This window comes from Myotis nattereri (assembly GCF_964212035.1).
Source record: "Myotis nattereri genome assembly, chromosome: 11".
NCBI classification, from domain to species: Eukaryota; Metazoa; Chordata; class Mammalia; order Chiroptera; family Vespertilionidae; genus Myotis; species Myotis nattereri.
The window spans coordinates 62,104,118-62,118,508 of NC_138086.1; the positions used below are offsets into that span (position 1 = coordinate 62,104,118).

At 50.0% G+C, this 14,391-nt stretch overlaps 1 protein-coding gene across 1 annotated transcript; it reads right to left on the reverse strand.

Annotated features, from left to right (window-relative positions):
* Positions 1-10,309: 10,309 nt before the first annotated feature.
* On the reverse strand, positions 10,310-12,886 carry HOXA5 (homeobox A5). Its single transcript, XM_081102124.1, has 2 exons — positions 12,315-12,886; positions 10,310-11,334 (listed from the first exon to the last, which is right to left on the reverse strand). Exons 1-2 carry the CDS (start codon positions 12,874-12,876, stop codon positions 11,084-11,086), a joined length of 813 nt encoding a protein of 270 aa, XP_080958250.1. The 5' UTR covers positions 12,877-12,886; the 3' UTR covers positions 10,310-11,083.
* Between the last annotated feature and the right edge of the window lie 1,505 nt (positions 12,887-14,391).

Below are 14,391 nucleotides of genomic sequence, written 5' to 3' on the forward strand. Positions count from 1 at the left end.
TAATTTGTGAAGTGCAAAAATACTAATTTTTCTCGCGTTGTCGTTTTTCTGGGCTCGCCGAGGCCCCTCCCCCTCCTGCCTCGCTTCCCATCCCCCCCCCCCCCGCTCCCGTCCCCTCCCCCGCTGTCAAGCGCCCACCCCTCCCCCTCCCGCCGCCGCCGCCAATGCCACCAAAGTTCGCGCCGCTCCTCCCCCGCCCGCGCCCGCGCGCCCCCACGTGACCCGCCCCCGCCAATGGGAGCGCGGCGCGCGCGGACCCGGATCAGGAAGCGCGCGGGAGGTGATGGATGCTGCGGTCGGGTCCCCGGCGGAGGGAGGGAGCTGGCGCTTTGGTTCCCCCCGCACAAGCCCCCCAACTTTGAGCCCCGCTGGGAATTGGGGGGCCCTCCAGGCTTCAATTCCCCTCGGACGCCCCGGCCGTGCCCCGTGAGCGCCCCAGTCCCGGCCTAGGCCTCGGAGCAGCCAGGCGCCCGCGGCCCAGCGCTGACCTCGGGCCCCGCCTCGCCCGGCCCGGTGTCCTCCCGGGTTCGAGGCCGGCTGGGGGAGGGAATGGGTTGGGATCGAGGAAATAGTCTCATTTTAATCCTGTCCCCGGAATAAAACGAATGAGGTCGATAGACCCGTTTTCTCCCCAGCTGGTCCCCTTGCCCACCCTCTCGCGGCGCCCGCGCCCGGGTCGCCGCTCCGAGAAGCCTGGCAGGAGCCGCGAGAGCGGGTGGCTGAGCAGCCGAGAGAAACCGGCCTGGAAACGATCAGCTAGGCCATCCCGGTGTGGCCGGACGGGCGCGTTTCATGCTGCCTTTCTTTTAGAGACAGAATCTGACGGCGGGGCCGGGGGCCTAAGGACACTCAGAACCTTCTAATAGCCCCTCCTCTGATGGAGGTGTTGATGTGAGAGTTAAACACTCGCATTTTCTAGGCGCGATTGGGAGACAGGAGGTGGTCGGGTGGGGGTGGATAGGCGCGGCGCCTGCACAGAACTGAGCGTTGAAACCAGCAACGTCCCATTTCAGAACAATTCCTAAGCAGGAACAAGCGGCGGGGAGAGCGCCCTGCCCGTCTGATGGCCGGCGAGTCTTGTCCCGCTAAGAAGATTATGTCTTGTACTTTGGACGCTGCTCTCTCAGACTGAATCTCAGGGTAAAGTTCTGTTTGCAGGGCAGCCTATCATTTCTGCATTGCGGGAAATTAGCATATTAACGATAATAGTAGCTCTGGAAAAGGGGGAGAGAGGGCTGCTGCCTGCCATTTGGTAATTGAAATGTGATGGGTAAACTAATTACACCATTATTAACAAATAAATTACTTATTAATTCCACCTAATGTTGATCTTTGCATTAAATACTGATGCCTTACTCAACACTGTTGTGTACTTTCCTTTTCTGGGTCACAGACACACCTAGATCCTCTACATTTCAGCCTAGATGAAAGCACTACAAGCCAGAATAGTCACTCTTCTGAAATACTTTCATATTGGCATGTACAGCCAGGACTTTTTTTTTCAGCTGGTACATCTTACTTGATTTTTCAAAGAGCAGTATAAACAGCCTTCTCACAACTGAGTCTGGAAGGCAGACAAGGAAAGCTATAGCCTAAGCCTGGAGACACTTCAAAAGGAATGTCAATTCTATCTTCATTTATTTCGGTTACTCATATGAGTTACTAAATGCTGGAATATCCATTTGATGGATAGTCATTTAATGCTTAGCCACATAAAGCCTATTATATGGGACTAATCTTTAAACTAATTTAGGAAAAGAGGTTTAAAGGGGGATCATGTTAGCTTTTTAACTGGAATCACCCTGAAGTGGTACAAAGAGGTTTTCCACATTCGCTGTGTGTCTGTGAAGAGTGCTGTCCATCGACATGGGGTACCCTGATTTTTTTTTTTTAATGAAATCTGAGCCACAGACAGAAATCAATGCTGAGGGTAATCTTTAGACATTCTCTCTAGATTCCCGGGGAAATCTAGCCTGTGATACAGCTGCCTAAACCAATATCTCTCTACAGTAAGAAAAAATATATATATATGCTGAATATATAACTTGAATAATATATACATAATATAATTTACAAAATTGGGCTCGCTAAGCTTGCAGGAGGGTAGAACATGACAATGAAATTTTGTCGTCATTCTCATGGCATCAGCCTTGAGTACTAGGGTCTTAACCATGTTTGTTTAATGTTATTTACAGACACAAAAACACAAAGTTCATGTTGTTTAGCCTCAGAACCTTCTACCAGGTTTCTATTTTAAAGTATTAACAAGGCATGGGCACTGTTTTGTATATGGTTAGCCTAAACGAGTTAACTGCCCCTGTGTTTCATGTGGTTATATTGCTTTAGGAAGATGGGCTTACACAGAATCCCCCAAGGCCTGTAACTTGTCTTTGTGGTTCCTATCATAAACACAAACGGAGCCAGGACCACCAAGTGTTATCTCACACACCGACATTTTGACATTTTACTGCAAGATTTATGGCTGTAATAAACAATCTCAGTACCTTTTCTGATCCTTCCACAATCTCCCTGTGCAAGCCACAGCATCATTCCACTGAATCAAATAATCTTTTGAAAAAACATTTTTAAAAAACCACTCCTTGCCTTTGCATAAGATCCAAGACACCAAAGTAAAGCCAGAAAGAAACTAACTCAATTAATACATAAACCGAAGTTTACCAGCAGCATCTCGCCCGAGAAAAAGATGGGATGCTCTGAAATGGAGCAGAGAGGGAGTGTGCTAATCTTCGCACACCAACTGGCTCCAGTTCCAAGCAGGGTGGAAGCAGTATCCTTTTCTCGGTAAGCACATTTGCCCATTTCCACGTGCAGGGATAACATATATTCCCAACAAAGGCTTTCTTAAAATCCCATTAAATGAAACAACTTTTCATCATGTCCTCGAATCCCAGATGGAGAAGGAGAGCGAAGGGAGTCCAAGGGAGAGGGAGGGCGAGAGGAAGGCAGGGTTTGCAGCCTAGTTTGAATCTGATTTGAATCATTTTGAATATCTTTGGAATAGCCTGCCCTCTTGAATGCAACCCTGTCCCAAGATTCAAAGTGACCGAACAGTGACACCGTGTGCATTTTGTTTCTTATTAATCTTACACATTGACAGTCTTTGTTAAATCACAAGGCGCGCCCTTCACCAGCCGACATTTTCATATTTGTTAGACGCGCTGACCTGAAGTTCACCTCGGCCTTGGACTTTGCGCTTCTAAAAGGTCTACACAGCGTCTCTTAGAGAGCAGGGTCCTGGCCCAGGTCACTCCTTCTCCGGGAAAACCAGGGAGGGGTGGGGGAGGGAGGCAAAGGAAATGTAAACGTTATGGAATGCATTGACTGTATTTGTCCTTTGTTCTTTAGAATGAGTCCCTCAGACTGACTGCTCATCTCTGAGTGCACGCGGGAATGGCTGAATTTCAGAATGCCTGATGGTGGCCTTTGAGGGCTCTCCCCCACCTACTCTAGGCGCATGATTTTAGACAAGCAATACTTTATCATCCATTTGAACCATTAATTGTTTGGGGGTAATTTCCTTGCAGTAGTTTATAGCGATGAGCATGACCCAGGCATAAAGACTGAAATTTATACTTGCATTATATATGAATTTTCACCAGGATTGTGTAAGAGGCCTAATAATCAAGATCCTCCAAATAAAAAACGTATGCACTCTAAAAGCAATAACTTCTTCAGGTAACTTTTTCTTTTACTTTAAAAACTGGCGAAGAGGTGTCTATGATTATTGAATCTGACATGTTTCTAAGGCGTGGGACATTTTTAACCAATAATACAATAACAAGCTTTTCTCAAAGGGACACATAATTGTCTTGGTGAGTAATAGCGGGGGTTTCAGTTTTCTCCATTTTGCTGGCCCAGATGTGGTGAAGTGTTCACTGCTGTAACAGCAATCACCACAGTTGTTCCCTTTCTTGTTTTCATCTGGCACACCCCCATTTGGCTTCAAGCTCTTGGCCAGAGTGAAAACTTTACACATCCAACAGTGGAAGCAATCTGATTACTTCCACTATGGCACTGTTTGGGAAATATTCACCACTGAATGGCCCTGGCACCAGCAAATCCAATCAACCAGAATATATGGGGATGATCTTACACATGCCTAACAAGACTCTGCATTCTGAGTAGTTAAATTAACTTATCTCTATAGTTAAAAAAGAAAAACCTAGAAATATTTTTTCATCTTTCTCTTCTCTGCTTCCCTACAATGATTACTTAAAGATCAATACCTGGAAAAGGAAATTACGTCTCCCAGAAAATAGATTCTAATGGCACCAACACTTACAGCTAATATAGGTGCATGAGAAATAAAATAGTGTTTAGCTCTCCAGTTGCAACTCGCACAGGAGGCATGGTTCCAGTCGGCTTCCTTAACACACTGTTCCCTTTCTTTCCCACTCTCCCACCCTTCCTCCTTAGCTCGCTTCTCCTCTCCTTAGCTTTTATTCCAAATGTGTTTTTAAAGAGTATTTTCTGGAGAACAGAAGTCTGTCACGGTGCTCTGACATTTCTGGATTCCACCTTCCTGCTCAAATGGCATATTCTTTACAGTGTGGCTATTCACTTATGGATTGTAGCATTTCTCTTACATTCAGTGTAGGGTTAACAATAACCGTAATGAAAAATGTCCGACAACAGGAACATTTTCAGGGTACCAATGAGCATTTTCTCACTGCTGGAGGGGTGGAAGAACCCTGTCCCTTCAGGGGAGGGTTTCCGTTTCCTCCCTCCCCTTCCCAGCTCTAAGAACTCTTGGCATTTAGTGAGTGGCAATTTCAGAAAAAGCATTCTGTGTTTGAAAATTGCAAAGAACACATTTTGCAAGAAATGCCTGTGTTTGCCCTTCTCTCACACACTTTAGGGATCATTATGGGCACTAAAAAGAGAAATGGCAAATCAAAATCACTGTTTTCAAATAAAGGAAGTTTCCTGCCGGTTCTCTTGCCTTTGAAGGTACCACGGGGCATTGGAAACTTGCTACGTTATTTCTTAAAGGTCCACTGATGACTTCTGAGCTTTTTTATTTTTGGACACACCCGAAGACTCCTGGTTCTCCAGCAATCTAAGGTGTTGGTTTTTCAGTAATCTAAGCCTATTTACCTGCTGCTATTCCCTCAGAATGGGAGCGATAATTCAAGATGAAATACAGCATGTATTACTCTTGAAAAGAGGAATTTTCTATCCTTTTCTCCGTAATTGAGGTCATTCAACCACGAGGGTTCACCTGGAGTCCATACCGTGATACACGCGTCACTCCAAGCCATTTTATCTTTTGTGCTGATAGTCAAGATCGCAGCTAACATTGACATCAAGCTCTGTCTGGGCAGATGACTAAGGGTGCTGCACAACGTAAACTTTTGACCCTCAACTTTTTGACCTGCAGTTGCAACGCACTAACCACAAAGATATACAAAGCTGCGCCCTTTCTCTCAGGGGAAGCCCCCCTCCCAGGATCTCAGGGATGCCCTACTTCTGCCACAGCCTTTTAGAACAAGAGGGTGCACTAGATGTGTGTGTGTGTGTGTGTGTGTTTGTGACTGTATTTCCTGCCAAACCAGCCTCCTACTTCTTTTTGTCAGCACTTAAAATAGGAAAGAGATTATTTTCAAATCACTCATCATTACATTTACAAGGACAATTGGGAGCAGGGCGGGGGAGCCCCACAAATAGCAAAAGGAAAAAGAAGATGGGGGAAAGCAGGGAATGGAAGTTGGAGACATTTTTCCCCCTTTATTTAAAAATAAAGACACAGCCCTAATTGTTGGGCGAGCTGGCCCAGGCAGGCGAGTTGACTGTGAACTTGTACTAAAGCGTGCTCTGCTGGCGATTCCTAGGGTGTGCAGATTTATCTTCTCTGCATTTACTTAACCCGGCAGTGAACTGCGCGGGCGTCATTTGTTAGGTGATGACAGACTTCACCTCTAGCAAGGGCTGCTTCACAAAATCGCAATAATTGCCCAATAACCTTCATAACAAATATTATTATTGAAAAGGCCAGTTTGTGGGGAGGGGGCATGGTGGGGGAAGGAAGCTTTCTTTGTAAAAAACAAACAAAACAAACCTAGGGGAATCTTCCAGTTCTGGGGCTTTGAATGGCCAGGACTGAGGCGCCCCACTCCTGTGTGGGCGGGAGCCTGCGTTGACCCCCTTAGCCCTGTCTGGAAGCCCCATTTATAGTTTTGTCATTGACTAGAAAGAAATTCTGCCCTAGAAGCCAAAGGGATAGAGCCACACGGTTCTGTTCTGCACTCTCCATGGTGGGCAAACCTCAGGCAGACGCCCAAGCTAAGGCAGGGAGAGGCTTCGAAGGGCATCTTTTAAGCTAAAAGGGTTGTTTTCCTCTCTAATAGCCCATCTTCAAGGATGTAATTTGCTCTCCCCTCACTAATTGTTTGGATATAATACTCTTCACATCTCAACAAATGAACATGACTCCGTTTCTGGTAGAAAATTCTGTCTTGCTCTCCCAGAGCCGCCAACAATGAAGCAGGGAAAGAGCAGAAGAAAAGGAATCTTGGCATAATGTTGTGGAATCAGACCATGGAAACCCTAACAAACCCCTAAGTGAGTGTGACCAGAAGCTTCCTATTATATTTATAGTTCAGGAAATATTGTCTCTGCGGCTTGTAGAAACAAACAGGGCCCTGCACATTTCAGACACCTTCTCCTTTTACAAGACAGGGAACACGGACAGACACTTCTGCCACCGGCTGAGGCTCGATGTCTTCATAAAGCTCTCAATGACAGATATTTTCTAAAGAAGTTTCTCTGCAAAAACAACCCAAAAGAATGCAGGAGAAATAACTTATCTACAAAAATGAGCAGATAACCAGCCATCCTCTGTACTATGCTTCCTGTGAAAATAGGAAGAAAGAAAAAAATTTCTCCAGGAATGCTCACGTAGGTCTGACTGGATGCTGTGTGTGTGTGTGTGTGTGTGTGTGTGTGTGTGTGTGTGTGTGTTAAGTCATTTAACTCCATGTGAGTTGGCCTGCTCCTTAAACTCTAAAGTTTTATGAAGATTACAGCAGACAGAACTAAGCAAGCTGACAATATTTATAGCCTCTAAGTCTTTTAAATCATGGGAAAGTTTCTCTATATTGTGTGATGCTGGCTATGGGTCCAACAGCCTTTCTGCCCATTCCCACACCCCAGGGTGGGATGTGGCCACGGAGGTGGTGTGGCCACTTCCTCCACGCAAGTTACTCAAGTGAATCTGCCAGCGGCCCTATCACTCTTTTTTCTGCTACTAATTTTAGTCATCAAGAAATCACTCAAGCAAGATCACCAAGTGAGCAACTAAAATAAAACCTTCACCCAGCGTTTTCCAATAAAGAACCCAAAACTCAGAGCAGCGAAACAGAGACTCCAGAATTCTTACAGACACTTAAAATAAAAAAGAGAACCCAAAGAGAGTTTCTATTCTGGTCCCCACCAAGGTGTAGGCACGTTTTCCTGAGCACTGGCACCGCAATGCTCACTCTCACAGGGCACAAAACATGACCTCAGGGATCTTCCTTGCCACTCACTATTCAAGAGAAGTGGGACTTGGAGGAGGGTTTCGATCTTTCAGAAAACTTCCCAGGTTTTGCTCTTTGGACCTCTGTCTTTGGGAACATCTGTTGGACTAATGTTGGGTAGGAGTGGCCTGTGCACAATAAAGTATGTAGAAATTCCAAATCTACACTTTACGTTTTTTTCACTTGGAGCACTTAGTACATATCTTTACCAATGAGCACTTGCAGAAAGCTACCCAGTTCCCCAGGAGAAAAGCATGTGGAGGCAGAAGATCCCATTTTTTGTTTGTTGGTTTCATTTCTAAGTTGGAAAATTTGGCTTAATTCCTCAGTCGGGATGGGGGAAATCCGCAAGGTCCCATGTGAGTACCCATCCAGAGAAATACCCATCCTGAGGGACAGGCCACAGCATCCCAGCCACCGCTCTGCCACGGAAGAAGGGGGGCCGGGGGGCTGAGGGGGTGGCTGGGGCCAAGCTGGAATTGTACCCAGGAAAGATTTCTTTCACCTTACTTCACCCATTGGTGCAATATTGGGGACTGTTTTGGAAATCATAGATTATGTAAATTTCCTGGGATCAAACAGAAAGAGCAGCTAACAAAAGAAAGGCGGAAATCTCCTACTGACAAACGACCAATTTCTTCCCTCAACTACCCTTTATGACGTGTCAGGGAAAACAACCTAATGGCTCTGGGGACTTTTAAGTTGGGCGTTGAAGACACCTCGATTTCCCCCCAAACTTTAGGGCACAGTTTGGAAGAATCCCCCTGTATGTTGAGGGGGAGTACATTTCTCTGTCTTTAGAGTTATCTAAGGGGGGGGGGGGCTTAGTTGCCTTTTGAGGGCCCTGTACATGGATGTTTTAAATTCTACAAAAGAAGAGAGAAAAAGGAAAGAGAGTGAAAAGAGAGGGAGGCGGAGGAAAAGAAAGCGCCGTAACTCCTTTCATTCAGCCTGGGGATTCAAAGACTAAAGTTAAATCCGGCCATAAAGTTTATTGCTTCAGACTCACAGGCGGGTGAGAACAGTCCCACCGAAATAAAAAGAACGTGCAGGCCAGCAAGGTTCAGGGCCTGGGCCCGGGGCGGGGGCGGGGTGGGGAGCCTCCCCCCAGGTGGGGACCCGGGGTCCCCAGCGTCCTGGGCTCGGCCTGGCCACCCAGGGGCCCCGCCGACCTCTGCCACGCTCTGGCTCTCTGGAGCCAGCCTGAAACCCGGCCCGAAGGCGGCTGCCTCCGTTCAGTGCTGCCAAATGACCCAGGCCCCGCGAAGACATATTGCCACAGCCCCGCAAGGAGTCCCGCCGGAGTCCGCCTCGGCAGGCCCGGCCTGGGCCTTTCTTTCCAAGTCCCAAGCTCAGCGCGGCCCCGGCGCCCGAGCGCGCCCCACTGCCTCCCAGTCCCCACCCCAGGGCTCCGCGACCCCCCCCCCCCAAGAACCAGGACCCGCCAGCCCGGGATGGGGGCGGCCCAGCCACGAATCCACACGCAGGCCCCCCGCACACAAAAACCATCCTTTCGCAGGGCGAGCGCGGCGGAAGTCATTACCAGCCGCGGCGCAGCAGCTGGAGTCAGGCCTGGGGATGCGCCGGCCCAGGCGCGGCTCACCGCGTGGCCGCAGAGCAGGCTCCCGGCGCTGCTGGGGCGCGGAGGGAAAGTTGGCGGGACCCCACCCCCCTTTTGAATTCAGGGGCAACCTCAGAGTTACTGACCCCCAGAGACAGAGAAAGCGCGCGCGAGAGAACTCCAGGAAGAAGAAAGTTTTCAGAGTACAAATAAACTCGAAAGTGCTCAGGAGGCGAGCTTACCTTAATTCGGAGGGAGCCATTTTTCAGAGAGTTTTGAGAACTTGTGGTTTGGACACTTCTGGACCTAAAATTGACAATTTGAATGACCAGGCGGCACACGTAGCCTGCAAAAGAGTCAAATGGAGTCCAGCGTCAGTGAGATTATATGTTATGTGGTATATAATGTTGGATGTCAACTCCCCAAAACCATAAAACTTACTTTAATGGCCCCACGTGACGTTTTATAGCCAGTGAGCCGATCTGTCTGTGCTATGGATGATTTTACGATCTAATTCATAGACAAAACCCTATTCATTTGGCACCCAAATGTCATATAGCCGGAACTGGGGCTTATAAAGTTTACTGTTTTATAACTTTTAAAAGGAACGAAGGCATCAGTGTAAGCAGTCGGTAAATGTGCAAATCTCTAGTTGTGCTTTAGCCGCCCTGAGGAGTTTCCCAATCGAGCTAGGATGGGGTAAGTACCTTCCATTTGTAGCAAATTAATTGTAGCATAAGAAGCCAACTGGGTTCAGGGTGAGGCGTGGGAAGGGGTGCCTGGGTGGGTTAGAGGCAGCGAGTTTGGGGGCCACAACTTGGCATAGCAGCCTCTTCAAGTGGAGGCCCAGGATGGCCTTAGAAACAGGCAGCATCTGTGTGGGCCCCGTGGGCCGCTAACAAAGCCCTGGGCTTTTCCTCCTTTCTCTCTCTTCCTCTGTTTTGTACCCAGCAAGTTTACTTGGTTTCCTCAGAGATGGGCAGGTTGGACTCAGGCTTTGGGAACACCTACAGCTTTCCACCTTCCGTCCTGAACTTTCTGAAAGGTCAGAGTTAGGAAGGCTGTGGGTCAGGGTGTCCGTCTGAGGTCTCCTGGCACAGGCAGGCTGCTCAGGTAGCCTCAGACTCACCCGCCTCCAGGACTGGACAGACAGACAGAGGAGCAGAAAGAGCCGCTCACTATTTGGCACAAACCAGACCAAGAGAACTTACAATAGAAAGTTTATTTTTTGTTTCCAGTCAGTATTTTTTCCTTAAAAACAAATACAAAAAAAAAAAAAAAAGCTGATCACAGTTTGCTTAAACAGCCAGACTTGGACAATATTTGTAACTTTGTTCACAAAAACATACATCACTGAAGCTGCGCTTATAAGAGCCACTTCCAGAGTTCGTGCAAAGGGTCCTACAAAGGCACGCAGGGACACACCGCTCGGGGTCACAGTTTTCGTCACAGAGTCACTAGTCACTACACGTCAAACAAGTTAAGTTGTGTCTCATCAAGTCACCTCTACAACAGCATTACTTACACAAGGAATATAGGTAGTTTGAATAAAAATATCTTTAACAGCTTGGAGCTATTGAGACAGGAACACTTCCACTCACATGCACAGTTAAACAACTGGAGTGCAACACACAACATTGGCACTAAACGAGGTCGAAGGGGGACTTTTTTGTGTGTTTTTTTTTCTCTTTTCTTTTTTGTTATAGTTACTTCAAGTAACACAGCTTGCTTCATATAAATAAGTTAAAACATCTATTTTTTTTTCAAGACAAAGCCATTCAGGACAAAGAGATGAACAGAAAGCAGATCTACTTATACAGGCGCTATAATGGCAATAAACAGGCTCATGATTAAAAGATGAATTAGGGCAACGAGAACAGGGCTTCTTCACAGAAGGAACACAGGGGAGTTTCAGAAAGTCACCTTAGTACTGACACTACGCGGGGTCCGCTAATACTGCTCAGTACTTTAAACGCTCAAATACTCAGGGGCGGAAGGCCCCTCCTGCCGCCGCCATGCTCATGCTTTTCAGCTTATTATCTTTTTTCCACTTCATTCTCCGGTTTTGGAACCAGATTTTAATTTGTCTCTCGGAGAGGCAAAGAGCATGTGCTATTTCAATCCTCCTTCGGCGGGTCAGGTAGCGATTGAAGTGGAACTCCTTCTCCAGCTCCAGGGTCTGGTAGCGCGTGTAGGCCGTCCGGGCCCTTTTGCCTTCCGGGCCGCCTATGTTGTCTGCAACAGAAAAGTCAGCGGTTTAGCCACCAACTCCTCAGCCCCTGGCCACCAAAGTCCGCCAGCTGGACGAGCCAGGGTCCTGAGCAGGGAACAGGAGAGAAAACGCTCAACAAGTCCTCCCTCTTCGCCCCCCCAATTTCCTTCCCTCTTCCTTTCTAGAGAGAAAACAATACGATTTGGACTCTGGGAACAATCAGGCCATCTGAGGCTGGAGCTGCGCCCCTGAGGATCCCTCGCTCTCCCCCCCAGCCCTCTCCTACCCTCTGGCCCTGCCCTGGTGCCCCGAGGAGAGGGCACAGCCCTTCCAGGCTGCCCTTCAGAAACCCACCAAAGCAGGGCCCTTTTCTGAGCGCCCAAGTGGCCTCTAGATCACTCTCCCTTAAAGTTCCAGCCCCGAGAGCCGCCGCCTGTTCCATCCTGCAGGCTTGGGGCGCCTGCTTTCTTTTTCTTCCCTTTCCTTTCCTGCTCTTCCTCCTGCCCCCAAACTTCAGAGTCCCGCCGGCTCTCGCCGGGATTATGCCCCCCAAAGCCCCTTTTCGGGGACTCTAATTAGTAACGCTGTTTCCCCAGCGTAGCCCTCCTCATAAATTATCCGTCCTGACAAGCCCGATTCACAGCCCCTACTGCCATCCTCTACCTCTGCGCCCTGCTTGGCTGGCCTGACCCGGGAGCGCGTTCCGAGGCGCTGGGGTTCGACCTGGGTTTTCTCCTTCCCCCCCTTTCCACGTCTAAACTTGCCTATCCAGCGGCTCCCCTCACCACCACCACCCCCACCCTGAGAACGCAGGGCGCTGCGAAGAAGAGGAGGAGGATGGAGGAAGGCAGGGAAGGAGACCGGCGGGGAGAGGCTCCACGGGGCTGGGAGAGGCGAGACCAGGAGAGAGAACGGGGAGAGAGGGCGGCAGAGGAGAGAGGGAGAGGGAGACGGGGAGCCGCGCCCCCGCGGCCGCGTGGATTTAGAAAAAGGCTGGCTTTACCATGACTTATGTGTAGCTTGCGCATCCAAGGGTAGATCTGGGGTTGGGCAGGCGGCGCCGGGCTCGGCTCGCTCTGCGCGCTCGCCTGCTCGCTGCTGGCGGGGGCGTCCTCCTCGGCTCCGGACGCCGTGCCAACCCCCTCTCTGCTGCTGATGTGGGTGCTGCCGGCGTTGGCCGAGGCGCCGCTGGAGTTGCCCAGGGAGTTTTTCCCGCCGTGGTGGCTGTCGCTGCCGGGCGAAGGGGCCACGGCGGAGCAGGGCAGCGGGTCGGGCGGAGGCGAGTGCGTGGATGTGGCCGGCTGGCTGTACCTGGGCTCGGCGGGCGCCGCGCTGGCGCCGGCCGCGTAGCTGCGGGCGCGTTCCCCGGAGCCAAAGTGGCCGGAACCCGAGCGGCCGACGCTGAGATCCATGCCATTGTAGCCGTAGCCGTACCTGCCGGAGTGCATGCTCGCCGAGTCCCTGAATTGCTCGCTCACGGAACTATGATCTCCATAATTATGCAACTGGTAGTCCGGGCCATTTGGATAGCGACCGCAAAATGAGTTTACAAAATAAGAGCTCATTTGTTTTTTGATATGTGTGCTTGATTTGTGGCTCGCGGTCGTTTGTGCGTCTATAGCACCCTTGCACAATTTATGATGAATTATGGAAATGACTGGGACATGTACTTGGTTCCCTCCTACGTAGGCACCCAAATATGGGGTACGACTTCGAATCACGTGCTTTTGTTGTCCAGTCGTAAATCCTGCCTGATGACCTCTAGAGGTAAACTCGTGCACTAATGGGGGAGTTGGGTGGAGGCGAGAGGGGTGGAGCGCGCGCCCCGGGCGCGTGCCCGCCGCCCGCCACCGCCGTTCAGTCGGACTCGAGCGCCACCCGCTGGAGGCAGGGCTCATCGCTCCGCTTCCGACCCGGGGCTGCAAGGGCCGGGGTCGAATTGAGGTTACAGCCCATTATGGCAAAATTATTGCATTTCCCTCGCAGTTCCATTAGGATGTACCAATTGTGAGGCCGTCAGCTGCCGATCGCGTGCCCGGCGAGGATGCAGAGGACTGGGGGGAGATGGTGACTTGGATTTTATTTACAACAACTTTATTTCCCCGCTGTGCAGCCCCTCTTATTTTTATGTCGAGGTTGGGGTCGGTTCTGCCCGTCACGCCGGCAGCTCTGAAATTTGAAAATACAGATATCACCTTCAGGGGAGTGGGGGGAAGCCATTTAGCCAATTGGAGAAATAAATCCTGCCCTGGGCAGTCGCTACAATTACGGCTCTGTTTTTGGCGAGCGCATAAGGGACAGTGTCCCCGCCGCTCTTAAATGACAGGCGTCTATTAAAGATAGCTTTTGTGTAGTGTTTCTCCGAGGCGAGGTCACATTCCACACACTTCTATAACCAGATTCGATTTTCCTTTCATGTAAATTTGGCTTTTCGTGTCATTAGCTTGCTGTTTGCTTTGCTTTAAGGATCCAGCCTGGAGAATCTTCACCACTAGGTCTTTTTCCTGGAGCCAGGCGGGCCCCAAGTCGGAGGGGTTCTAGGTGAACCCAGCGAGCGGGCCGAGGCTCCCCGCAGCTACAGAAGCTGCTTGGGGGCTGGCGATTTCTGGGCCGCGTTATTAGGGTTTTGCTTAGTCCTCCAGGAGTGAACTGAGGACGCTAAAGGAAGCATTTCCAGACAGTGCCTCGCATCCCCGTAGTTATTTTCCTGGGTTCTGAAAGATGAAAGTAAACCACAAATGCAGCTGAAAGGCAGGGGAGGGTTTCCCCGCTGGAGGCCCTGCGTCGCAGACGCCCCTGGCAGGCTGGAAACCATGATTCTTGCCGCTCCCACGGCTCTGGGCTCCCTCCTCGGGTCCGAAAGCGCTGTTGGCACTGTCGGAGGCGAGGAGCTGGATTCCCGAGTCCTGAGCCTTCGGGAGCCCAGCGTGTCCCGGGCTGTGCAGTTCCACCCGCGCTCGGGTTGACTGGGCTCGGCTGAGGCTCCTTCTCTCCCACGGACGGTTGTGCGGGGCAGAGAGGCTGGACTCTCCGCGGGGAGGGGAGCCTTTGTTCCTGGAGCTCCTTCCTGTCTGGGGGCA